The 25780-nt window shown below is 37.0% G+C and overlaps 2 protein-coding genes across 4 annotated transcripts in view; both read right to left on the bottom strand.

The window, feature by feature from the left end:
- Positions 1-25780, bottom strand: part of zgc:113278 — an 852580-nt gene that overhangs the window by 638122 nt on the left and 188678 nt on the right. The window lies entirely within an intron of this gene.
- wnt7ab (wingless-type MMTV integration site family, member 7Ab) lies at positions 775-25780 on the bottom strand. Of its 2 annotated transcripts, XR_012398950.1 has the most exons (5): positions 25526-25780; positions 24937-25163; positions 15440-15711; positions 5767-7304; positions 775-5448 (listed from the first exon to the last, which is right to left on the bottom strand). XR_012398950.1 is itself a non-coding variant. In XM_691422.7 (4 exons), the coding sequence occupies exons 1-4, from the start codon at positions 25594-25596 to the stop codon at positions 6822-6824; spliced, it is 1053 nt and encodes a 350-aa protein (XP_696514.2). In that variant the 5' UTR covers positions 25597-25780; the 3' UTR covers positions 775-6821. The 2 variants fall into 2 exon arrangements, 1 of the variants encoding a protein (XP_696514.2); XM_691422.7 differs by having other exon boundaries at positions 775-7304.

Below are 25780 nucleotides of genomic sequence, written 5' to 3'. Positions count from 1 at the left end.
AAACTCTAAAAATAATAAGTGCACTTTAATTACCCGGATGATGCACTCATTCAGCCGCTAAAATGAAGTGTGTAATGATGGACACTTCACGCACTCAACGACCGCAGGTTTGCTTACGTAGCGCAAGGGGCGGAGCTATCGAGCGCACATGTTGAATAACTTCATTTATTTTGGATGGTGAAATCACAATTCTCCAATGAGAGTGATTATAGCGCCTCCCGATGGTGAATGCGGTTATACTCGCGGCAGGAATTATATGATAGTTCGTTCGTTTATTTCACTGATTTGGCAACCGTCAAATGTCATCAGAGAAACGGTTTGAATTTCCGCTTAGTAAAAAAACATAAGTGTGCCATTTGGGACGCCACTACATACATATACTATCCTGTTGAGTGTGTAAGTGCATAAGTACATAGTGCATGAGTGTATAGTGTGCCATTTGGGACGCAGCTGAGGTGTGGCACGTAACCTAACCCCAACCGTCATAGTTCACCTCAGATTTTGAAAATTGAATTACTGATGGTTTGAAAATAAAAGTCGGAACTGTTACTCAGTGCAACAACATCAGTCACTCAGTAGCCCATTATTAATGTTAAAGTGGTTTATTATGTATTATAGATTTAAAGCCTTAACTATTTCATTGGGAGTGCGGTGGCTGGTATTTTGTGGTGTTGTTTCACGTTAGGTGCAACAACAACAAAAAATAGCTTGTTGCTTGAATCTTGTCACATGTCATGGGTTTGTTCAAATGAATTCAACCACATCTGCATCATTGGATCTAAGCTTGATTTTAATAATTAACATCCACACTCCGACTTTGTCACCAGCAAATTACAATGATTTCATAATGCAACTGGAATGCATTGGGTTTTCAGAAATGACAAAGTATAAATAAAACATTCATATAAAAATATTCTTTCACAAAATAAACTCTCTTACCAATATTTTCAGTGTAAAGTCTACGTCTGGAGTCATCACTACACCAGTTACAGAAAGCTTGTGGTCAGTAGTTTTTCTTAATTATACAGCACAAGTGATTATTCCAGACTAGCAGCATACATGACATTTCTCAAAGAAGAAAATATTGCATTGTGTAAACTACAAAAAGCTGTTCTTTCAGACGATACAAAGCTCGGTGAATAAATTCAGCATTCATTAACAGAGATGCAATCAACCCAGACTCACACGTTTTGTTTCCCGCGGTTATTCTTGAATTAGAGATATCAGCATTTTTAATAAATAAATAAAATCAGTAGTTGGAAGAAATACACAACAGAGCACAACAGCGATCGGCAGCTATCTTGGTCCTCCCATTCGGTTGCTCTGTAGGAATTTCGATAGACATCAAATCAACCAGCTTCAAGAGGAATCTCAGCATTACAAATCAAATAGAATCAAACCAAAATGATAAGTGACTACAATATACTGAGTAATGTTGTATCCCACATAGAAGTCTGACAATATATGCAAATTACATAAATAGCATACAAGTTTACATTTGGAGTTCACATATATAAAATAAACGCCACATGTGCAATGTACAGTTGAAGTCAGAATTTTTAGACCCCCTTTGATTTTTTTCTTTTTTAAATATTTCCAAAATGATGATTAACAGAGTGAAGAAATTTTCACAGTATGTCTGATAATATTTTTTCTTCTGGAAAAAGTCTTATTTGTTTTATTTTGGCTAGAATAAAAGCAGTTTTTAATTTTTTAAAAGCTATTTTAAGGTCAAAATTATTAGCTATTTGTTTTCGATAGTCTACAGATAACACCATCGTTATACAATGACTTGCCTAATTACCCTAACCTGCCTAGTTACCCTAAGTAACCTAGTTAAGTGTCACTTTAAGCTGTATAGAAGTGTCTTGCAGATTCTAGTCAAATATCATTTACTGTCATCATGGTAAAGATAAAATGAAATGTATGCAAAAATAGCTGCTTTTTCAACCATTAGAATTCTATTACAATATAACCAACTGCATTTACATAGTTGTTCAAATAAATTAGCTATAATGTTATATATGTCACTGTTTCTCAACCATGTTCCCAGAGGACCACCAGCTCTGCACATTTTTCATGTATCCTCAACCAAACACAGCTGATTCAGATCATCAGCTCATTAGCAGAGACTGAAAAACCTGTAATGGGTGTGACAGACAAAGGAGACATCCAAAACGTGCACCAGGAACGTGGTTGAGAAACACTGATATATGTGTTCATATGACCATATATGATCATATTTAAAATTTTAATGGTATGCCAGCAGCCATTTTTGTAATATTTCTATATATATGTTGCATTTATGACGTATTTTATGTATGCAAAATCCAATTGTGTCAATTCGCATGTATTTATAGTAATTTAAGAATGTAGAGCTGCTTTATAGGGTGACGCAGTGGTGCAGTAGGCAGTGCTGTTGCCTCACAGCAAGAAGGTTGCTGGTTCGAGACTCGGCTGGGTCATTCACAGTGTATGTGTGTGAATGAGTGTGTATGAATGTTTCCCGGAGATAGGATGCATATCATAAAAGGAAATGCTGGATAAGTTGGCGATTCATTCCACTGTGGCAAACCCATAATAATAAAGGGACTAAGACGAAAAGAAAATGAATGAGCTGCTTCATCACTCCCCAGAGAGCAGCGATTATCTTTTCGAATTGACTTCAGAATAATTGTAAAACTTTTTCTAAGGTTCCTAAAGGTGATTTTGCTGCAATGTCCCAAATAAACTTGCAGTGAACTACTTTCAGGAAAATAATTAACTTTTGAAAAACAATTCAATAATATAAAGAACCTTCTTTCACAATAAAGGAGCTTTGGAATGGAAATGCTCCATTGTTGCTGCAAGACCCTAACAGCAAAGCTCAGTGTGGGTCTGTCTAGAAAGGGTTTTACACTATCAGTAAAGATAATATCCTTTGTTTACTGTTTCTTGCTGGTGGAACAATCTCCACAAATCAAAAACAAATCTTTTCCATAAGCAACTAACTAAATATAACACACTTTTCTTATTCCTTTGCTACTCTAGTGCTGTGTCCACTGAAGGCTGATTAACACACGCGTATGCTACGGCGCAGCCTACGCCTCGACGCATAGCCCTACGCTGTGGCCATCGGCGTTGCTGACGTGCACCTCTCAAAAAATTGAACTACATGCCACAACAACACTTAGTGCAAGCTCTGTGATTGGTCGGCTTGGTAGCGCTGACAAGTCTGGGCGGGACCGAGAGTGGCGCGAGCCCGATGGAGCGATTGTTTACAAGTGTGGAGTCCAGTGAAGAAGCTCCGGATGGAAAGTTTTGTTTTGTGTTTACCTCATAGTTAAAGTTGTTGCACATCCCCCGGTTCCTGCCTCAAAATGAGCGAGTTTAAGCCACTTATACATCCCGGAAGCATTCAGAAAGAACTATAAGCGAGAAGTATAAACCAGGCTTAACCAACACAATCATGCCAGGCTCATTCTGAATACGTACCTCTATATACATTTCTGGAGAGCACCAAATACATCCCAGGAGCTACGTTATTTATTTATTTTTTTGCAAATTTTGTTTTCACGAATCCACCAGAGGCCGCTGTGTATGCTTTTTGAGAAATTTCGCTCACGAGTTTCATTCGCGCCTGCTGTTCAAGTGTAAATCCACCAGAGGCTGCTGTTGACTGACTGACCGATCGACTGACCCACCCTTTTCCTTTTCTAAACCCAACCAATAGTGTTTTCTAAAGCTCAGATTGACCCGCTCACCCACTTCCCTAAACCCAACCGACAGAACAGCCCTCACCTTATTTTTACCCTGTTTTCAGATTTTACCACATTTTCACCCTGTTTTTTTACTATGGTTATTTTTGGGATTCTGTTTTTGTCTTATCTGCTTTTTGGAACTGTTCACCGGACTCGAACCCTGTTGTTGTGGTGAACTCCTTTGAGTCTCAAGCTAACTGGACAAACTGGTAACAGTGAGAAAGCCGTCCATACGGAGGCAAGCAGTCAGCTGGTAAGCGCGAAAAGGAACGGCGTCATACCGCCCCGTATTTAAAGACGAAATGCAGCCATACATACTTCTGGCTACTTAATTCATGATTTCCAGAAATGTATACAGGCTATGTTTTCAGAATGAGCCCATGTGGAATGTACCTCTATATACATTTCTGGAGAGTGCCAAATACGTCCCAAGAGCTACGTTTTTTTGCAATTTTTATTTTCACGAATCCCCCAGAGGCCGGTGTGTACACTTTTTGAGATCTCAAATTTCACTCGCGAGTTCCATTCGCACCTGCTGTTCTTGTGTAAATCCACCAGATCCACCACATTATTTGCGATCTCCAGAAATGTATATAGGCTACGTTTTCAGAATGAGCCTATGTGGAACACAATGGTCCAATAGCAAGGAAGTACTATGTCTTATAACTTGCATACTCTTCTGTTTAACACACAAGAGATCTTTTGAATGCAGTATAGGTAGGCAAATTGGGATGCAGCACAGCTTATAGTTTTTAAACAAAATCATTTACTTTAAAATTAGTAGCACTTGATTTGAGTACTGTCTCTTAATGACAAATTGCTTGATATGAATGACTAAAAAGTAAAGCTCATTTTGCATCATAGTACTCATCACAGTACAAGCTAAAGCCAAAATCAAGAGCCGCCCCATAGCAAAGAGGACGTTACACCAAAAGTGCAGAAATCAAAACAACTGAATATATAAGGACCCGATTGTGGCTGATAGTTGTGAACCACTGCTCTAGCCTAGTGGTTCCCAACAAGGGGGTCCCAGCCCACAAGAGGGCCTCAGCGAGCTCTGTGAGGGGTTGCGTCATATTTTAAACATTTCTTAGCAGTGGACAATTAGGAGAATGGTCATGTTGCCTTAGTTCATTTTATCCCCTAGCTCAGTAGTCCTTAACCACCGGTCCGTTGGTCAATTGGTACCGGGCTGCACAAGAAATCATTAATTATTTTCATTTTATTTATTATCTGAGTCTGAACCATCTTTTATTTTGAAAAGTCTTTTATTTTGAATATTGTCCAAATCTCTCTCACTTACGTCTCGGTCACTTGAGTGTCTAAGTTTAACCCACAAGTAGCAAAATAAGTAAGAAACAGACGTCTTTGGAGAGTGTCTTTACTAAGGGGAAAAGACCCAGTGAACGACCCACGAACTGCCAAGGTATGGATTCGCAACGCAGTTGTCAACAAATCAGGTCAATCCAGCATGACTATGCAAGAAGATCAACTGATGGAGATCGCAAATGACGGTGACTTTTTAGTGGCTGTTCGCATATCGGGTATTTCTAGAGTTTGCACAAGTTTGTTGTTTCCAATGGAAGTGACGCGCTCGCGCCAATGCCTTACTCAAGCTTACCGCGAGTCACGTGACAAGAATTGACCGATCAGCTTCAGCTTGTAAGGAATATTCATATTTAGGTAAGATTAATTTTCGCATATTGACCTTATTCTAAAATGCGGAAGTGCGCCTGTTTTCGCGATTGTCTTAGAACTTCCGATTCAGTCGCCTATGGGAGAAATGACTAGGAATAATAAACGGCAGAAAATGGCCAAACTACTAACTCAACAAACAAATGTTTGCATGACTACACAGACCAAGTAGAATAATATAATAAGAAAATATTAAATTGCAACATAAAGCAGCGTAACGAGCAGTTGTTAACGTCAAAAAATGAATGGAAGTGAATGTGACCGGAAGTCGCGAGACAAAAAGATTCAAATGGCAGCGCCCGCTCGACAGCTGAGAATAAGGTGAATAAACACAGAACACACAAACACTGCAGTGCTTGAGTGACAGCAGTTTTGTCAGCTTGTCATCCTCTGGGAAAACGGTTGTTGGTCGCCTAGCAACCTTCAACCTACGAAACACTGAAACAAGCCTACAGAATGCTCTAGCCCTGGAGTTTACAAAGTCGTTCCTGGAGGGCCGGTGTCCTGCTGACTTTAGCTCCAACTTACTTCAACACACCTGCCTGGAGATCTTCTAGTATACCTAGTAAGAGCTTGATTAGCTGGTTCAGGTGTGTTTGATTAGGATTGGAGCTCGGAATATTGTCTGTCAGGAAACTGAGGTAGGTCAGCTCTACATATACAACTGTAAGTTGGTTGATTATAAGTTGTGCTCGTCTTGAGTTTGGTCAGTTTAATTATCTGAACATGCTCCTCTACTTTGTTAATAAAACATAATTTAGTTGTGTGTGCTTTTATCTATACCTTTTACATACTGCCAATCTCTAAAGTATACAAAAAAACAAATATGACAATCTCTGACTTACTTCGGAAACCAGGCTGTTGTGCTCTGTTGGATTGATTCCGGGGTGTCCTGCAGAGTTTGGTTCCAACTTGCTTCAACACACCCGCCAGGTAGTTTCTTGTATGTCTACAGCTTGATTAGCTGCTTCAGGTGTGTTTGATTAGGGTTGGAGCTAAACTCTCCAGGACACCGGCTCTCCAGGACCGAGATTGGACACCCCTGGATTAATTGTTAAAATCTCTATTGAGTCCCTAATTTTCATCACAATGAGGCCTCAAGAGTCCACTGGTAAATCAAGGTGCAGGTAGTTGTTATCAGTAGAGTAGAGCAGATAATCCAGACAGGTTCAGGATCCTGCAGACACCAGACTGGATTCAGCATTTCTGAAGTACATCTTCCTCGTCATGAGCAACTCTTTCTACAGAGTAAAGCTTTGATGCTCGTCCATTAAAGTGAAGAGAGCACGTCTAGAGTTAGGTCTTGTGCAAAAAATCAAATGCCACCAGACTGGGCCGTCTTTTTAAAGGTGATCTTTGCTTAAACGAGGTCCAACAAGTGGTTGCTCATTTACAGGTGTACACCTCTGTCCTCTCGCTGCACGTGTTGCATTTGACGTAACAGCACCAGAAGAACTTGCAGTTGCATTGCCACACACGTGAATACTGGTGCGTGTTGTACCCTCGGCCACAACACATCAGGTCACAGCCGTTGGGATGGTGCATCAGAGTCTTATTGCAAACACGCCCCTGAGTCCCGATGCTGCCGGAGCGCAGGTCCGCTTCGCAGTAGTTGGGGGATTTTTCGATGTACACCAGGTCTGTGTCCATGGGCTTGCGGTATGAGTATGGTTTTTTGATCTTGAGAAAGGTTGGTCGTTTGTGGCGTGTGGCTTTCACCGGCTCCACATGGATAGCGCTGGTGTATTTGTCTTTGAGGATGTATCCCAGCTCTCGAAACTTGGGCAGGGTCGTCCAGCAGGTTCTGGTGGCACAGGAGCCAGACACGCCATGACATTTACACTCCAGACGCATGTTCCTCTCCAGAACCTGCACCAAGAACAACACAGCAATGTTGATCAGAGAATATAACAGAGATCATATAACATTCTCAGCACACTCAGAAGACCATTAAACCTGTATAAACTGAGAAAGTGGCTTTAATTCTTATGCCGGTGTTACATTTGAGCAACTGATGAAGCATCGTTTTGTCATTCAGAGCTATTTTATTAGCGGGAGAGTTTGTAGAAACACGCTAACGTGAGTACATCTCAAGTACAAGTACAAGGTCAAATCTAATCTTCCATACTTGATTTTAGAGGTGGGGCTTACGCCTCATTCACACGGGGCTTCAGTGTCAACGCTTGACAGAGGGGGTGTCTGAAGTTGGGGCTGAAGTGATCATCAAAGCAGCGTTAGCCAATGAAATTCAGTCAGCAATAGGCCACTGTATGCGAATACATCTAGCTGATGTATTCGCATACAGCGATCTGATTGGCTGACGCTTCCGTCAGCGCTTGAAATGTTGAATTAGTCCCAACTTCTGCAGCGAGCAACGCCTCTGAAGCGGCGCCGACGGATCCACAATGCAGTTCGGCAATGCCTGACGTCACCCATTCAAAGTGAATTGGAAGCGTTGATGCTGACTCCCCGTGTGAATGAGGCGTGAGGGATATGCCTCTTTCGAAAAAGCCATGCATTATTACATTAATAAAATTGCATACATTTCTACAAATTTCTTGCCACTATGTAAAACTGTTCTGTTTTCTGGTAAGATTAAGATGAGCCTTACCTAATAAACATCAGCTCAGCTTCACTATGTTTTTAGAGCCGGGCATCATGACATTGAATGGGAGGAGCGTTCAAACACAGCACTCTTTTACTGTTCCCAAGACAAAAACCTGCAGCTAGAATGATGCTGTGAGGCCAGTCAGTTCACTGTGTGGCAATTTAGCTGCTCAGATAAGATGGTATGAATGCCTTCCTACAGAAAAGGCTCAGTTAGCTAGCATGGAGGCCCGGGGTGAATGAGGAGAAGTGACGGTGTCATGAATTTACTCTCTGTGACCAAACGGGAAACAAGGCAACGAAAAGATTGAAGCTTCTTCACCCCTCATTAAGCTTGACTGCGAGAGCAAGAGTGATTATTCTGACCTCTTTTTGTCTGGCAGACCTGCATGCCCTAGTTAAAAAAACAGGTCACTGAAAGATCTTTTTAAAAGTGATATTATTTTAATGTTACGACTAGGCATGAGCTGGTGTAAGATTCTGACGGTATGATAACCTTGGATAAAAATATCACGGTTTCACGATATTGTGCTCACTACTCTAAAATATGCTCTGTTTAAATGTCTGGGTAAAAAACAGCAACTTTCCCCCCTCTAAATACAATATATTTTATGTTGAGAAACTTGTAGAATATTTAGGAACAGTAAACATGTCAGGCTAAATCATTTAAATGAATCATTGACTTTTGCTGTTTTTATTAGTTTCAAAAACACAGATTTCTTTATTATTTAAAACTAAAAATTTGGATATCTTTTCTGTTTCAGAAACTGTTGTCCTAAAAAAAAAATATATCTATATATATATATATATATATATATATATAAATTAGGGGTGTCACGATCGAAATTTATGCTCAATTTTGATTATCGAATCAAAAAATAGAATCGTCGATGCTGCCACGCCCCCATGTCACATCAGCTTGGCTTGCCAAGTGGGAAAGAAACAGGCTTGTTGAAGTGCTTGTTGAACTGCAGATACAGGAGACCCGTCGACAGAACTTAAACCCTCTCCTCTTTCAATGAAGTCGCCGGTGTGGAAGCATTTTGGATTTCCAGTGAGTTATGTTGACAACGTTCGTGTTGTTGACAAAAAAAACACAGTTTTGCAAGCTCTGCTATGTACGTATTACGTACGGTTCGTCCGATAGACAACACCGGCATCGCGATCCTCCGCCCGCCCCCGTTGCAAATCCGCTCGCGAAAAGTACACACTCAGGCCCTGTTTACACTGTCTTTGTTTTTAAATGGCATTTTAGAATGACAACGATTTGACATCCACAGTGGCGTGTAGCATTTCTGAGCAGCCCTCCTTCCTCTCTATCTTGAGACAGCAGGTCCAGGCAGTCAGAGGACTGCTTCAATCTTTCACTCACTTGTACTTAGTCATTTTAGCGAACACCTCAGACACTGTTGGCTGATTCCTGTTGGTTGTGCGTCTTTTTTACCGACGCCATTATAACGACACAGATCACTGCCTATTCACGAGTCCCGCAGAAAAAGTGATTGACAGGTGGTAATTATGTGTGTATCTTGCCTTTATTCATTTACTGTATGATTTGTTTATGGGTAAAACAAAGACCATGCAGGTCAGGTAGTTTAAACGGTAGGCTACAAATAATTAATTGGTCATTAATTAATTAATTATTCATAATCGAAAATCAAATTGAATCGTGCCTTTAGAATCGAAAATGTAATCGAATCGAGGATTTGGAGGATCGTGACACCCTTAATATAAATATATATATATATATATATATATATATATATATATATATATATATATATATATATAATAAGAATTAAATAAAAATAAATAAAATAAATCAGCTCTCTCTTTTGCTCTTGTTACCATTAGGTAAATAAGATTAAATATAAGTGTGTGTATATCTGTGCAATGTGTATATACAGTATGCATGTGTATGTAGTGTGTATATAGAATATGGATGTGTGTGCGTGTACACACACACACTATATATATATATATATATATATATATATATATATATATATATATATACATACACATGTAATGAATTTTTTATTAACATTATTTTGAAAAATTACATTAATATTTTAAATAATGAGAGGTATCGATATCGTAAAAATTTTAACAAAAAAGCGGTATCGTATCGAAATTAAAAATTGTGGTATCACCCATACCTATTTTTTTCTATTCTATTAGTTGCTTATTTCCTTGCATATTAGCTTTTTGATTAATGTTTATAAAGTACACAATAATGCCTTAGTCTTATGATAATATTCTACATCATCTAATCGTCTTACCTTAACTTAACTGCTAAAACAGCTTCCTTGCTAAAAAAAAAAAAAAAAAAAAAACAAGCAGAAAATTAGGAGTTTACTGAGAAATAATAAATAGTGAATATGTGTTCAACATAAGGTGTATTTTATTGTAGAATATTCTTGATCATATCCATTAATATTGTTAAGTCTGCAAGTAGAGTACCAATTCCCAGTGTTTCCCAGGGGACTTTTCCCCTTATTTCACATCAAAGGCCTTGTATAAATATCTAAACTTTATATGCGGGAAAAAGCGTGGCCTCTAAATGCAGGTAACATCGAAAAAACCTTTTAAGAATATTGGCGGTTGTGCATTGAAAGTTGAGACAAAAAAACACAACATTAAAGATGAAACGTTTCCATCAAAGCTAGAGATAGGGGATACTGGTGTAAGCCAATGTCTATTTAACTGAGCAGAAAATGGGAGTGGTTTTGCACAGAGCTCGGTGTGTTGGAGCTGATCTGATTTGTAATCAAACGCTACCACTTATACCGCTCTTACCCCTAAAAGCTTCCCATTATTGCTGTGCCAGTTGAGTCTTGGCTTTGGGGCCGGATTGTTGATGGCTGCAAACCGCAGTGCCATAGTTACTGAATCTTTCCTTGTACTTGACTTTCACTTGATCCGTTCAGTGTAACCAAAACATCACTTGACTGACAGATAAAACCTTTTAAAGAAATAGTTCCCTCAAAAATGTCAAGTCGGTCACCCTCATGTCATTCACACGTGCTCATTTACAAACTTGTCCTGATAAGGCATCAGAGTTAAGCTCAAAATGTAGTGCATTACAAATTACTAGTACAGTCATTTAAATTTAATTAATTACACTACAATACTGCTGTCTCTAAAATGTAATGTTACACTACGTTTGTTCTACTTTTAAGTTGCTATCACCAAAATAACCACAGAAGTATGACTACATCTACAAACATTAATTTTGCAATTCATTGTAATGATCAGAGATGTATAAAGTACTAGAGACCCAGACTTAAGTAAAAGTACAAGTGCTCTATCAAAAAAGTGACTTGAGTAGAAGTTGAAGCGCTCTTTAAGAACCGTACTTAATTAAAAGTACTAAAGTATTCAACAATACTTCAACAAGTATTTCAAAATGTACTACTCAAGTACTGAAAGTAAAAGTACAAGTGAATGTTTACAGTTAAATCTATTAGTGATACTAATGTCATTTACTGTGAAAAATTACAGTAACATGTTGTAAAAATCAGATTTTTTTTAACAGTGTATGTAATAAATATTTATTGAACATTATTTTTTAAATTACCTTTGATTATTACACTTTCAAAGCAGTGAACTGAAAAATTACAAGCATCTTAAATGTCAAATAAAAGCTAACTGATTGATTGATTGATTGATTGATTGATTGATTGATTGATTGATTGATTGATTGGTTGATTGATTGATTGATTGATTGATTGATTGATTGATTGATTGATTGATTGATTGATTGATTGATTGATTGATTGATTGATTGGCTGGCTGGCTGGCTGACTGACTGACTGACTGACTGACTGACTGATTGATTGATTTATTGGCTGGCTGGCTGGCTGGCTGACTGACTGACTGACTGACTGACTAATTGATTGATTGATTGATTGATTGATTGATTGATTGATTGATTGAACATGCACATATTTTTCTCTTTAGCTGTGTTTAAAACATGTGACTAATGATCTCTTATATATAACTATCAGCACTTTTTCCTCATACTCACCTGAATCACTAATGACTCTGTCTATCTCTGCCTCAGTCACTCACCGTCTGCAAGACTGAATTCCGGACATTGTAAAACACTAATAAAGCAGTAAAGTATTTTTAGTAAAGTAAATTTTTCTTTGTGTGTGTGTGTGTGTGTGTGTGTGTGTGTGTGTGTGTGGTGGTCAGAGATGTATAAAGTACTAGAGACCCAGACTTAAGTAAAAGTACAAGTGCTCTATCAAAAAAGTGACTTGAGTAGAAGTTGAAGTGCTCTTTAAGCACCAGACTTAAGTGGAAGTACTAAAGTGTTCAACACTTTTTGTACTTAAGTATTGCAAGTAGTTTATTTCAAAATGTACTACTCAAGTACTGAAAGTAAAAGTACAAGTATTGTGTAATGTAGTTATTAAAGAAAGCAGTCAAAAGACATCATGTTGTTCTGCTTATTTTAGATATCTTTTTTTGGGGCACGTGATTAAGCAGAACGAAAAGAAGCAGAGCTTACGATACTGTTTTTTCTCTCGCGCTTGAACCACAGATCTGACAGATTATAACAGCTTTAATGCCTTTCAAAGATGTACGTCACAAAAACACTCCGTGATCCACTCAAAACCCTACTGAAACCCAATTTCGGATCGCAAATTATTAGCTGTAAACGATGTAAATGGAAGTTCTAAACATTCTACCGGAAGACGCTGGTCAGTATGGCGCCCTCCATGCAGCCGCCAAGAAAAAGGTCTATAATTTTAAAAAGTAGGGGTGTGAATCTACACTGGTCTCACGGTTTGGTTACGATTATCATGCCATCGATTCGATTCGGTGCATTGATGATGCTTTCCATTTTGCTTTCAGAATTTTTTTAAATTAAAATCTATAAGTAAATTAATATTTTTACATATTATTTGTAATACAATTTTGTACTTTAACCAGAAAGGGCTGCGATCGGCTTTAGAAATGAAAGCGCTGTTCACCGATGGCGGGAAGAACAGCCGCGGTTATAGTCTGTATGCACATAATACGCAGTTATCACAGGTAATCCGTAATAGACACAGTGGAGAAAACTTGCACTTCAGGCACACTAATGACTGAATCCACAAGTATCGCTTTAACAGCCAAGAGGAGAGGAAAAGTTACCTCACAAACACGCCAGCGCAGCGGTCAAATGTCCAAAGGAAGAGAGAGAGGTAAAGATGAAGTTTTACAGCATTTCTACGTAGTAGTGACACAGCTACTTCATTGTAGTAAGAGCGTTATTTACTCCTCCTCGCCTCCTTCGCCATAGTATTCTACTGCAACATTGCGACTAGGAGATAAATGACGTCAGCACGTAATAACCAGTATTGATCTATTACTGAACCGATATCAATCATTTTGACACCCCTAGTAACGAGTAACGATGCAGCACATAAAAATTCTATCGGAGTAAAAGTATTAAACTCATCGAAAATATGTACTGAAGTAAAAGTGGAAGTGGGAGAAAAAACAATACTCCAGTAGAGTACAGATACAGCCTTTTAGTACTTAAGTACAGTAGTGAAGTAGTTCACTCTGAAGATATTTGTTAGGTGCAAGATTCAAAATCAATAGAATAAATATTGTATAATAAAATACATTTTTTGAAACGTATTCAGAGGATACATGAACACTATCATCTATCACAACCATCTACCCATCCTCAAATTCAAATACAAAAGCCCACAATATAGCAGCCCTAAGTACAATATGTTTGCAAGGCTGCTTCTGAGGTTAGATACACAGTAGTGATGGGAAGTTCAGATATTTAACGTGGATGTTAGGACTCAACATTATTTAGTCAGCAATAGTCATTTCAGTCAGTTAAAACATCACCATGATCTGAAAAATGTCTTACAGTAACGTTTTGCAACCAAACTGAAGCATGATTCACTTATTTAAATTCCAGTATGATTTTCTGTTATAAAATAAACTTACGGTTTTCACCAGATCCTGTCATTTGAGCCCTCGGTTTACCTGCGCTGCAGTTGTTCAAATTAAGTTCAGTCGCACAGCAGGCGTCATATACTGTTTGTGTTTGATTTACTGAATCACGCATTCGCAGTATTATCGGTTCAACGCTTCTCAATGCAACGTTACTGTTCTAATAACTGAATGAGAGTATATATTGGATTATTTAGAGTTAGAGGGGGTATTAGGCTTGTTAAAAAGTAAGTAGTTTGTGGATAAGTGCTTACTGGAGACACGAATTGTTTCAAATGATTCAGTTTGATTTTGTGAAGTAGTTCAACCGGTTCACTTAGAAGATCCGGTTAAAAAGATTCGTTTGCGATCGCGATACAGAAATAAAACCTATTATTGGGCACAAATGGGTTAAAGTAATAGTTTAAAGTGTCTGTATTTAATGCTGTCACCGTGATGCTGTCATGCCCACTCGTTGTTTTTGTCGCGGGAGCAATTAACAGCGAGGATGACTGGAGGAGAACCGGCTCGATCTGGCCAATGGCTGCAGGACTACAGACTCTGAGGTGCCGTACGGGTCAAACACCTGCAGCGCGAACTATATTTACTTCTAACAGGCTAACAGTAAGATTATGTATTAAATACACTCACAAATACGAAAACGAAGGAGGTTTTTGCCATAATTTTAGTTAGTTTCAGTTAGTTTTGTATGTACACAATACAGTTTCAGTTCTAGTTTTAAAAAAAAAATTGTTTTTATTTTTATTTCAGTTAACGACAATTATTTAACATTTTAGTTTTCGTATTTTCATTCGTTTTTGTTAACTATAATAACCTTGATTTGTATAATTGCCCGTGCACTTTTCTCTTATGTCTGCTATTTGTCTCTTATGCCACAATCTACTGCTTCTGGTACTTCAGCTCATGATCATTTGAAGAAGCAGCAGTGCTGTTTTATCAGACTTAATACATTTGAGGCTCCTGTTAAAATGCTGCTCTGTGCAGTCTAATAAAACACACAACATATTAAAGCCTGGCTGATGTTTACCTGTTTTCTAGAAAACCAGAAACCGAGGGTGTGTGTGTTTATGGGTGATGGGTTTAAGCATGAACACCAGCAGAAGATTCTTCAAATAATGTAAGTACACAAGTCAGCAAAAAATGCATTGCTTTTGGGGGTTTTGGATGTTTCTTGAACATATTTAGCCTTTAGGCCCTTGCACACTGAGCCGACACAAGAGAACTAGTGGTGAATAAAGCTGAAGAAATAGCTTGCATTATATCTAAAATGTTTAACTTCAACACACCACAAAGACTACAACCAAAACTGGGACATTCCCTGACAGCCGACTATCAAGCTGGTGTGTCAGAGCCTTCAAGGAGGAGCTCGAAAATGCTTATTCCCAAAAAACACACACAAAGTAAAACTTTGAGAATCAAATACGTACCTTCCGTCCTACTTCATTGTTATGCAGGTTCATAAGAGTCCTGGCACTGTGTTTTATCTCTTTAGCATCCATAAAAACTTTGGAGAAGCCCAGGCCGTATCGGACGTCTGCCGAACAGCCTCCCCATTTCCAGCCATTGTCATGAGCATAGAAGCCCTGTTTGTCTTTGTCGCAGCTGCATTCGCTGAGGTTTCCCCGCGTACAGGCCGATGTGATGGCGTGAGCCACTCCTGCTGCGATGATGGCGTACATGAAAGCAGCCTCTTTACTGCCTGCGGACACAAGACACAACTTCAGTTCCTTCAACATACACTTCACAACACATGCTGCAACAGTTGGGAACACTTTAGTTGAAGGTTGATAAGACTGTCATTAAACCTTTATTATCATGTATTGAATGTGAATAAGATTTTATGCATGCTAATAACAACTGTCATTTAGGGCCCTATCATACACCCGGCGAAATGCAAGGCACGATGCAATTGTTGTTTGCTAGTTTCAGCTTGGCGCAAGAGTCGTTTTGACATTTTGCGCCACGCTGTTTAAATAGCAAATGCATTTGCGCTCATATGTGCGCCCAAAGGCATTCTGGTCTAAAAAAGAAGGTGTGTTGAGGCACATTGCTGGCGCGTTGCTATTTTGAGAAACTATAATAGTCTGTTCTATAGACCAGGGGCCTCATGTACGAACACTTGCGTGGAAAAACACTGCGTACGCCGAATCTCACGCATATTCTTTTGTATATCCGAATGAACGTGAAACTGAGCGCAACATGCACGAGCACAAAACCCCTCCCTGCTTCCTCCCCTGTATGAATATGCTAATGACTCTACTTTGGCAAAACCCAACGAAAAAGCAACGGCAAAAGCAAGCAAAAAGAGAAACTTTGAACAGAATGTGAATTGGAGGTGCTGCTTTCGGAGGTAGACCGGAGAAAAGCGGTGTTATTTGTTTTTTTGTTCTCCGGAATCAACAACAAAAGAAAAAAATTGAGTGGGAGAGTTTAGCTGATGCGGTTAACACAGTTGGGTCTGAACATCGCACTGAGTGAATTAAAGAAGAAATAGTGTGATTTATAGGTGTAAAATGTTGCAGTACCCGTAACAGTCTCAGTGGCACAGCTTGTAAGACACATGTCAACATATTTTGACACGTTCGAGCTTGAACTCGGTTCGAATCCAGCATCTGATGCACTCATTCTTCTTTTTTCCCCCGCTACATATCAGATTTTGCCAACTATTTATCACGAGAAAGACAAGTAGGAATCATTAATAAGTTTGTGCATCATATTTTATTTGCACATTTATTGAATGGAAATGTTTCTGATTCACGCATGCAAATTCATCTTCAGATAGTGTCTTTATAGCAATGTGCGTGCAGTAGATAGCTCAGATTACATTGAGAAAACAGGCGACTGCTGCAAATTGTGCTTTAATGTTTAGCTGGTCAACTGTATGATATGGAAACCTTATATACCTGCTAGATGAACCCGTCTCATACAGCTGCCATTGCAAGGCTCAGACACTTTGTAGAGAGGAATTTAACACAACTGCCTCTAGGAGTCGCCAATGGAAATAAGACAGACACGCACAAAAAATGTGCGTACGCCTGCCAGAAAGCTGCCGTGAAGCTGCGCACATTCCCACGTTCAGTTCATTGTTAGTAAATCCAAACGTGAGCGATTCTGAGCGTGAAACCTGGCGTACGCAAAGTTTTTGTGCGTACGCAGCGTTGATACATGAGGCCCCAGAACAAAGCCGGTCTAAAGTCCAGCGCAGCGCACGTTAGTTGTGCGCTTGGCTTACACACTGCTTAACACACACAAGATGTAGAGCAATACACAAATATCTTTACATATGAAAAAGAATTAAAATATTGAGGATATATATATAGGATATAATAAGAATATATATAGGATATAAATATAAAGAATTAAAATATTACAAAACATATTATTTTCTAGCCTACATGGATTTAAAAACCCCTGCCTTCATGCCTTCTCTATCTCAGGAGGCTTTTTCAGTTTATTCATGACAGTTTGCTTTAGTAAAATGTTATTATTATTAGCAGTATTATTTATTAACTGCATATTTATATTTGTTTGTTAAAAAACAGCTTAGATTTATCCACCTGTCAGGTTTTAGACCATATGGGGCACAGCATGTGTATTAGGAACACACTTCGACATTATTGTTCATTTATTAGTTTGCTGGAAATTAAAACTGAATTTAGAAACAGTTTTGAAACGAATATTTGCGCTTAACAAACAAAATTATTTATGTATAGGCTATTGGATGTCTGTGCATACAACACGTTTCCCTGTCCATGAGAGCGAAAGTGAAAGTAAAGAATGAGGAGGCTCATTTCTCATTCTCGCGCTGCATTTGCTCTGTTTAACTGTTTTCTTGCGAGTAAGACGCTCAGTTATTCCACTTATGGTGCGACGCAGCTGGCTCTTAAAGGTAATGGGAGATGAGTCTCTGATTGGTTTATTCTCAAAACACTCCTATAACTCATTAAGAGAATAAACTCAACCCTTTTAGACCATGCGCCACGGCACAAAGCGGATTTATCCATCCCTAAAATAGCAAAAGTGGATTCCGACATGCCCTTAATGCTTTTGCACCCTGCGCTTTGCGCATGGATCTTCAAAATAAAGCCCAAAGTGTCATTCGCTCAGTTGTGACATTTTAAATGCAATAATGACATTGTTTTTTATGACAACTTGACATCACTAAGACAATGAAACTAGTCATAAATCCGTCATAAACATGATTAAATGCCATTATAAATGTCATGAATTTTATAAAACCATTATTAATATTTTTTTTACCTCAACTACAGTGGTACAAGCTGAATTTCATGTCATTAAATATTAATGATGATCTTAAAAATCTGACACATTTAATGGGACATTTTAATGTCAAATACAGTTTCTTTCACTTAAAAAGTTAATCGTTGTGACATTTATTATGGCTTCATGACAATCATGTTTATGACAGATTTATGACAAGTTTTGCTGTCTTGGTAATGTCAAAATGCCATGACAAAACAAAAACAGGTTGTGATATATTTGTTCATGTCAAGTTGTCATAAAAAACAATGTCATTTAATTTAATGTGCATTTAAAATGTCATAACTGAACATATGACCATAGATATATATATACACACTAGATATCGCATACGGACCCTGAGTATGCTTCAATAATGCTGCCACATTTATACAACGCACACTAGTCATGACTAAAGCCAATGTGAAGATGCTGTACTTTAGCGCTGTGTACAAGTGTAGTCATGAGCAAACAAAGAAAAAAGCACAAAGGCAGAACATTTCATAAACATTTAATAAGTTAAATTTTTATATGTAATGAACTTTTGTTCTAAACAATTTTAATGATAAAACAGTCACATACTACACTGATTATAAGGCAAAGTAGCACCAACTCAAAATAAACACTCAGCTTATGCTAGTTTTGTTGAATAAAATCAGCAAAAAATGCAAAAGAAATATGACAACGAGATGCTGCGCTGCCAGAAACTTGTATTATTGTCGGCTAAGTGAAGGAGTCGTTCATAACGAAGATTCATTCACAAACGAATCGCTCCATGCGTTAGAATGAGAAGTGAAAGTGGGACAGGGGGTGTGTTTCAGGACATGGATTAGATCAAATTTAGCAGGGGGTGAGGACAATACATTTCCATACACACAAACACACGCTCCCACGCAATGCCCGTCCGCTCACTCATCCATCAGTGTAGAAAATGATTTTTGTAGTATAAAAAATTATTTGCACACTGACCACCAGGAAAACTCCCCATCATAGATACAGTTGGGGTCAGAATTATTAGCCCCCTTTGAATTTTTTTTTCTATGTTAAATATTTCCCAAATGACGTTTAACAGAGCAAGGAAATTTTCACAGTATGTCTGCTAATATTTTTTCTTCTGGAGAAAGTCTTATTTGTTTTATTTCGGCTAGAATAAAAGCAGTTTTCAATTAAAGAAAAATTTTTGGGACAAAATTATTAGCCCCTCACTGCAAAAAATGCTTTTCTTACATGGATTTTTTGTCTTGTTTCCAGTCCAAATATCTGAAAATTCCTAAATCAAGAAGAATTTTCTAGACTTGAGAAAAAAATATGCCAATATTAAGTGAGTTTTACCTTAAAACAAGCAAAATAATCTACAAATGGGGTAAGCAAAATAATCTTCCGTCAAAAGAAATAAACAAGATTAACTTGCTTACCCCATTGGCAGATTATTTTGCTTGTTTTAAGGAAAAACTCACTTAATTTTGGCATATTATTTCTTAAAACAAGACCATATGTTTTGCGTGTCTAGAAAATTCTTCTTGATATAAGAAATTTTCAGCCTGATCTCACAAGAAAACATAAGTATTTTACGTTTTGCCAGTTTAGTGGCTAATTCGTACGAATTCGTACGAGTTCAGTCGTACGAAATGGTACGATTTTAAAAAGGAGGCGTGGCACCTGACCCCACCCCTAACCCCAACCGTCATTGGGGGATAAGCAAATCCTACTAAACTGTACGAATTAGATCGTACGAATTCATACGAATTAGCCACTAAATGAAAAAGTTACGAATTGCCGTGAGATTGTGTTGGAAATTTTAGATATTTAGACTAGAAACGAGACAAAAAATCTAAGCAAGAAAAGCATTTTTGCAGTTCTTTAAGCTAATTTTTTATAGTCTGCAGAACAAACAATCATTATACAATAACTTGTCTAATTACCCTAACCTGCCTAGTTTACCGAATTACCCTAGTTAAGCCTTTAAATGTCACTATAAACTAGATAGAACTTGGACCTCATGAACTTTTATAAACTAATACGGTAGCAGTGGCATATTTTTAAGCAGGTTGGAATGGCAAAGCAAAAGTCCATTTGTCTCAGGTGACATCTTATCATGCTCTGTAATTTACACCTGTGGAAAAACTCTTCAGGCAGCAAATACCAACCCAAACACTGATACATGCACAAAAAATGTTAACACCAAACTCACAACATGGCTTTCAGAGTGAAAAGGGGAGCTATGCTCTTTTAAAAACAAAGAGAATCTAAGAGATTCGAAGTTTAGTAGGCGTTAAACATATATACAGCCCTTCAAATAACGTTATTCTCTTCTTTATAGAGCCATCTATGTGCTTTAAGAAGCCTGATCTCAAAATGGTAACCTAAAACTGTAAAAACATCATCAGATTAATTATTGGCATCAGCACTGACATTATGTAGCTATTCCCAAAAACTAGTCTATATCTTTTAAATTACTGTATTTACATTAAACACTGCTTAATGAGTAAGGTAAGTGTTACAAGTCAAAAAGGTTTTAAACACCAAAAAAACTCAGTAAAGGGTCAAAACACTCATTGTACCTTTTTATACTTTGAAACCACCACATTTTATCCATCTATTAACAGAGTTGTTCTCATTTATTCATTCATTTTCTTGTCGGCTTAGTCCCTTTATTAATCCGGGGTCGCCACAGCGGAATGAACCGCCAACTTATCCAGCAAATGTTTATGCAGGGGATGCCCTTCCAGCCGCAACCCATCTCTGGGAAACATCCACACACACACAGTCATACACTACGGACAATTTAGCCTACTCAATTCACCTGTACCGCATGTCTTTGGACTGTGGGGGAAACCGGAGCACCCGGAGGAAACTCACGCGAAGGCAGGGAGAACATGCAAACTCCACACAGAAACGCCAAATGAGCCAAGGCTCGAACCAGCGACCTTCTTGCTGTGAGGCGACAGCACTACTGCGCCACTAATAATTCTGACCTCAACTGTATATATAAAAGCCTAACTTTTGTCAGTTTAATTTGATGCAGACACCAAAATGTCTTTGATCCAACATATGAATTGCAGGTCACTCTGTATTTTAAGGTACAATTCTTGCAATTAATAAAGCATTAACTAAGGCTTTTAGCTTAATAAACTTCTACTTTACTGCTAATAGATATTAAGATAGTCATTAGATTTAGGTATTAGGATGTAGAATAAACTTTATAAGCACACTCTCAGAAAAACAAATACACTGTGGTACAAATAATGTTCCTTGTGGAACAGTTTTGTACCTTTGTAAAGATTGTACCTTATATGGTACAGAAAAGACCTCTTATTGTACTGTTCTGAACCTTTTATGGTACAACTGAAATAAAGGTACACAATTGTCCGCATATAAAAGGTTCAAAAATGTTGATCAACTTTTTCTTTATTACAATTTCTATGAAAATAAATATGACTTGAAGGCATATTTCTATGAATTATAAATGTTAAAATGTTAATTATTTAATTCTATAATACAATATTACAAAACAACTGGTTAAACATAAAACTATACGTATTGTAAACTTAACATTAAAGGCACTTTAAATAAATGTTTGGTAAGCATTTTTGAGGTGCAAAGTGTCTTGTCACTGTGGTGGTACCTTTATGGATCAGATTTAATGAAGGCACAATATTGTATCTGCAGGTTTTAAAAACCAATGGTACATTTTGGTTTCCCATGTAATGTCCTTAAAGGTACAAACTGCAATAGTACAAAATTTGTTTCTTTGTCTTTTTTGTACTTAATTTTATTGACTTTTTAGGAACATATAACCAGTGGAAACAAAACAAACAAATAAAAATAATACATGTATACATAAATATACATATGTATACATACATATATAGGCGAATACATCCATTCCACACATTTATATCCATATACAGTTGAAATCAGAATTATTAGCCCCCCTGAATTATTAGACCACTTGTTTACTTTTCCCCCAATTTCTGTTTAACAGAGAGAAGATTTCTTCAACACATTTCTAATCATAATAGTTTTAATAACTCATCTCTAATAACTGATTTATTTTATCTTTGTCATGATGACAGTAAATAATATTTGACTATTTTCAAGACACTTTTATACAGCTTAAAGTGACATTTAAAGGCTTAACTAGGGTAATCAGGTTAACTAGCCAGATTAGGGTAATTAGGCAAGTTATTGTATAATGATGGTTTGTTCTGTAGATTATCGAGAAAAAATAAAGCCTAAAGGGGCTAATCATTTTGTCCCAAAAATGGTGTAAAAAAAATTAAAACTGCTTTTATTCTAGCCGAAATAAAACAAACATGACTTTTTCCAGAAGAAAAAATATTATCAGATGTACTGTGAAAATTTCCTTGCTCTGTTAAAAATCATTTGGCAAATATTTAAAGAAAAACAAAAAAATTCGAAGGGGGCTAATAATTCTGACTTCATCTGTACATACATACATGTATAAGAATATTAAATAAACCTCATCTAAATAAATAAATAAGTATAAAATAAAATATAATAAAAGATTGTCAAACATATTTTCACAATGATGCATAACCTCTAGAATTATGTAAATGTTCAATTGTATTGTCGTTGAGGAGAAAGCCAGCCATTTACTCCATTTCTTTTCAAAGGTCTCTAATTGTAATTTGTTTCTTTGTCTTAAGGTACAATTCTGTCCCATACAAAGGTACTGCCCCAGTGACAAGGGTTTGTACCTTCTTTGGTACAACATTGAACCATTTTTTTTCTGAGAGCGTACTAATAAACTGCCACTATCTATTAATAAGCAGATAATAATAAATCAGTAGTTAATAGTGCAGTTGTTACTTAAAATAAAGTGTTAACAAATTGCAATAACTTTTTTAAATCTTCAAACATGCTTAAGCAGTTTGAAAGGACATGTCCAAAATATATGTATTTTTAATTATTTGTATATCTACTGATTGGTTCTGTTCTGGAGTATACTGTGATGCTTCCTATATCATGTACTTTAAGTGACTGTATAGGCCTCAACACTGTAAAAAATGCAAGGTTCCATACAATTCATTGATGTTTCCCCAACACAAATTAGGTTAACTTAACAAAATTAAGTGGATTGAACATAAAACAATGAAGCTGTCCCAAAAAGATCTCAATAATTGCGTTATTTCAGCTCTTTTTTTTATTTACTTTAAACAAGCAAGAAAAAATACACTTTTATGATCAAGTATCTCTGCTACACAGTTCAGCATTGAAATCTTAACTTAACCTACAGATAACTATTTTACCTCAGATTATTGATGTTAAGTTGGTTTATTCACACATTCAGACTTTCACCTATAAATCAATGTCAGTAAAGTATTCTTTGCAAATTCTAAATCATATTAGCAGTAAATTTTTATCCAAATACAACATTGTCGATAGTAAATCAAAGTGTTAATGTTATTTTAAAATACTTACATGCGATTTTAGACTGAATATTTTAAGTAGCGTGGTAAACAATATGTCACAAGTTGTCAAGTTGATTAGTCTTTTTAAAAAAAAATTATAATTTTTTTATTTAATTTGCTTTTCTTTAAAAAAATTGTTATTGTCTCTCGGATTTTTGTATTTATTTTATTTAATATTTATTTTTATTTTTTTAATAAACTTTTATTTAGAAAAGAATAAATGTACAATATAAATCAGGAAGTAATCTGTAGAAGACTGGAATACACGAATATAAAATTACAAAGTGATAAGAACAATAAGTGAAAAAAGTAATAGAAAGAAAAAAAAGAGAACAAAACAAAGAAAGGGGAAGTACAAAATTGAATTAAATAAAAATGCAGAAAGCATTAATTACTAACATACTGGAAGCATCATATTTTCATAAGTTTCTATTAACTTGCAGAATTTTTTGTTGTTAGATAGACGTATAGCTTTAAGCAAGGAATCAATTTCAATTAAAAAATGGGCAAATGAGGGAGAGGATTTAAGACATTTTTGTTTGTGGATAAAGAATTTTGCATATAATATAAAAAAAGTTATATAAACATTCTTCATTTTTATTCTTGCAACTAGAATAATAACAAATAATATCTTTCAATTTAAAGATTTGTTTTGTTGATTGGGATTTATTCAAATAATTTTTAGAGATCTGACCAAAACTTTTGTGAGATTTTACAAAAAAATGTGAGTCAAAGTTTCCTCATTTTCCTGACAGAAAGAACACGTATCTGCAATATCAGTAAATCTTGAGATAAATGCATTGACCGGATATGTTTTGTGTAGAATTGTTTGCTTTGTTTGGGATCATTTATATGGGAGAAGCCATGTTCTTTTCCAATCAATATCAATCAATTGATTATTTTTTTTTGTTGGAGAATTCGAAGAATAAGTTTGTTGTTGCATTTCTTATTATATACTAAGACATTTTAATAATAAGGAGGGTTCTATGTTTTTTTATTTATATATGAAATATGACTCTCTTTTTTTTTGTTAGATGAGTCTTTTTAATTAATGCTTCATTTTATGAACTCCAAAAGTCTGAATGTGCAAATACCAATCAACTTTCCCTCAATAAATTACACCGTGTATCTTATCCACACCGATAAACCCAATTCCCTCTTCGTATCCCGAAACAGTTTTTCAAATTCCCCCGAACTAAAAAACACGCATGAGAAAGTTTCCAACATACCCACTTTCAACTCTTTTCCGAAGACGGTCCTCTCTCCGAGCGCGGAGCAGTTCCAGCGGCCGTGCTTGAACTGAAATTGGCACTCGTTGATGCCCATCTGTGCGCCCTCTCCGATCACGATGATCGCGTCCGGCCGGCTCTGGCAGATGATCCGCTGCCTGGGCGCCAGTCCGGGGATCTTGTTGCATATGATGCTCGCTCCCAGCGCCAACACGGTGGAGAAACCCCTACAAATGACCACAGAACTACGTATGAATATATCAACACTTCCTTATCTAATAAATATTCAAATGCATGCGAAATATGGGATGCAAAAAAAAAAAAAAAAAAAAAGACATCAGGGAAGAGTCTGGAGATGGGCTTCAGGGCACGAGCGCGCACCGCAACGAGCGCGCGCAGCAGTGCGTTTGGAAAGCATACAACAATAAGTGTCTTTTTCTTCGTTGTCGCATTATTGTGTTGACTCAGTGTTGAAGTTAAACTTGCAAAACTATTGACAAAATATAGTAACTGTATGCATTCTTCAAAAATATGATGTACATTACTCCAACATAATAAGATGTACAGCGCGTTCGTGTTTGATCCTCACCCCATTTTCAAGTAGATTATTCCGAGACAAAGAAAAATGTGAAACATCCAGCGTCGTGTTTTTCTGCTCATGATGGTAATGTGTTGTAAAACGAGAAGCTGGATCTTCAGTTTGAATAGAGAGTCTTTCAGAGTCAGTCTGTAACAGGTTTGATGTCCAGCTGTGCTCGTGAATGCAGTGCACCTTCAAGGTGTATCCAGTGTACGGAGAGTCTTCATAGCGGCACAGGTACAGCAGATGTGCCGGTGCGGGTCT

The sequence above is a fragment of the Danio rerio genome, chromosome 23 (genome assembly GCF_049306965.1).
Source record: "Danio rerio strain Tuebingen ecotype United States chromosome 23, GRCz12tu, whole genome shotgun sequence".
NCBI lineage: Eukaryota > Metazoa > Chordata > Actinopteri > Cypriniformes > Danionidae > Danio > Danio rerio.
This window is presented reverse-complemented; position numbering and strand designations above follow the sequence as displayed.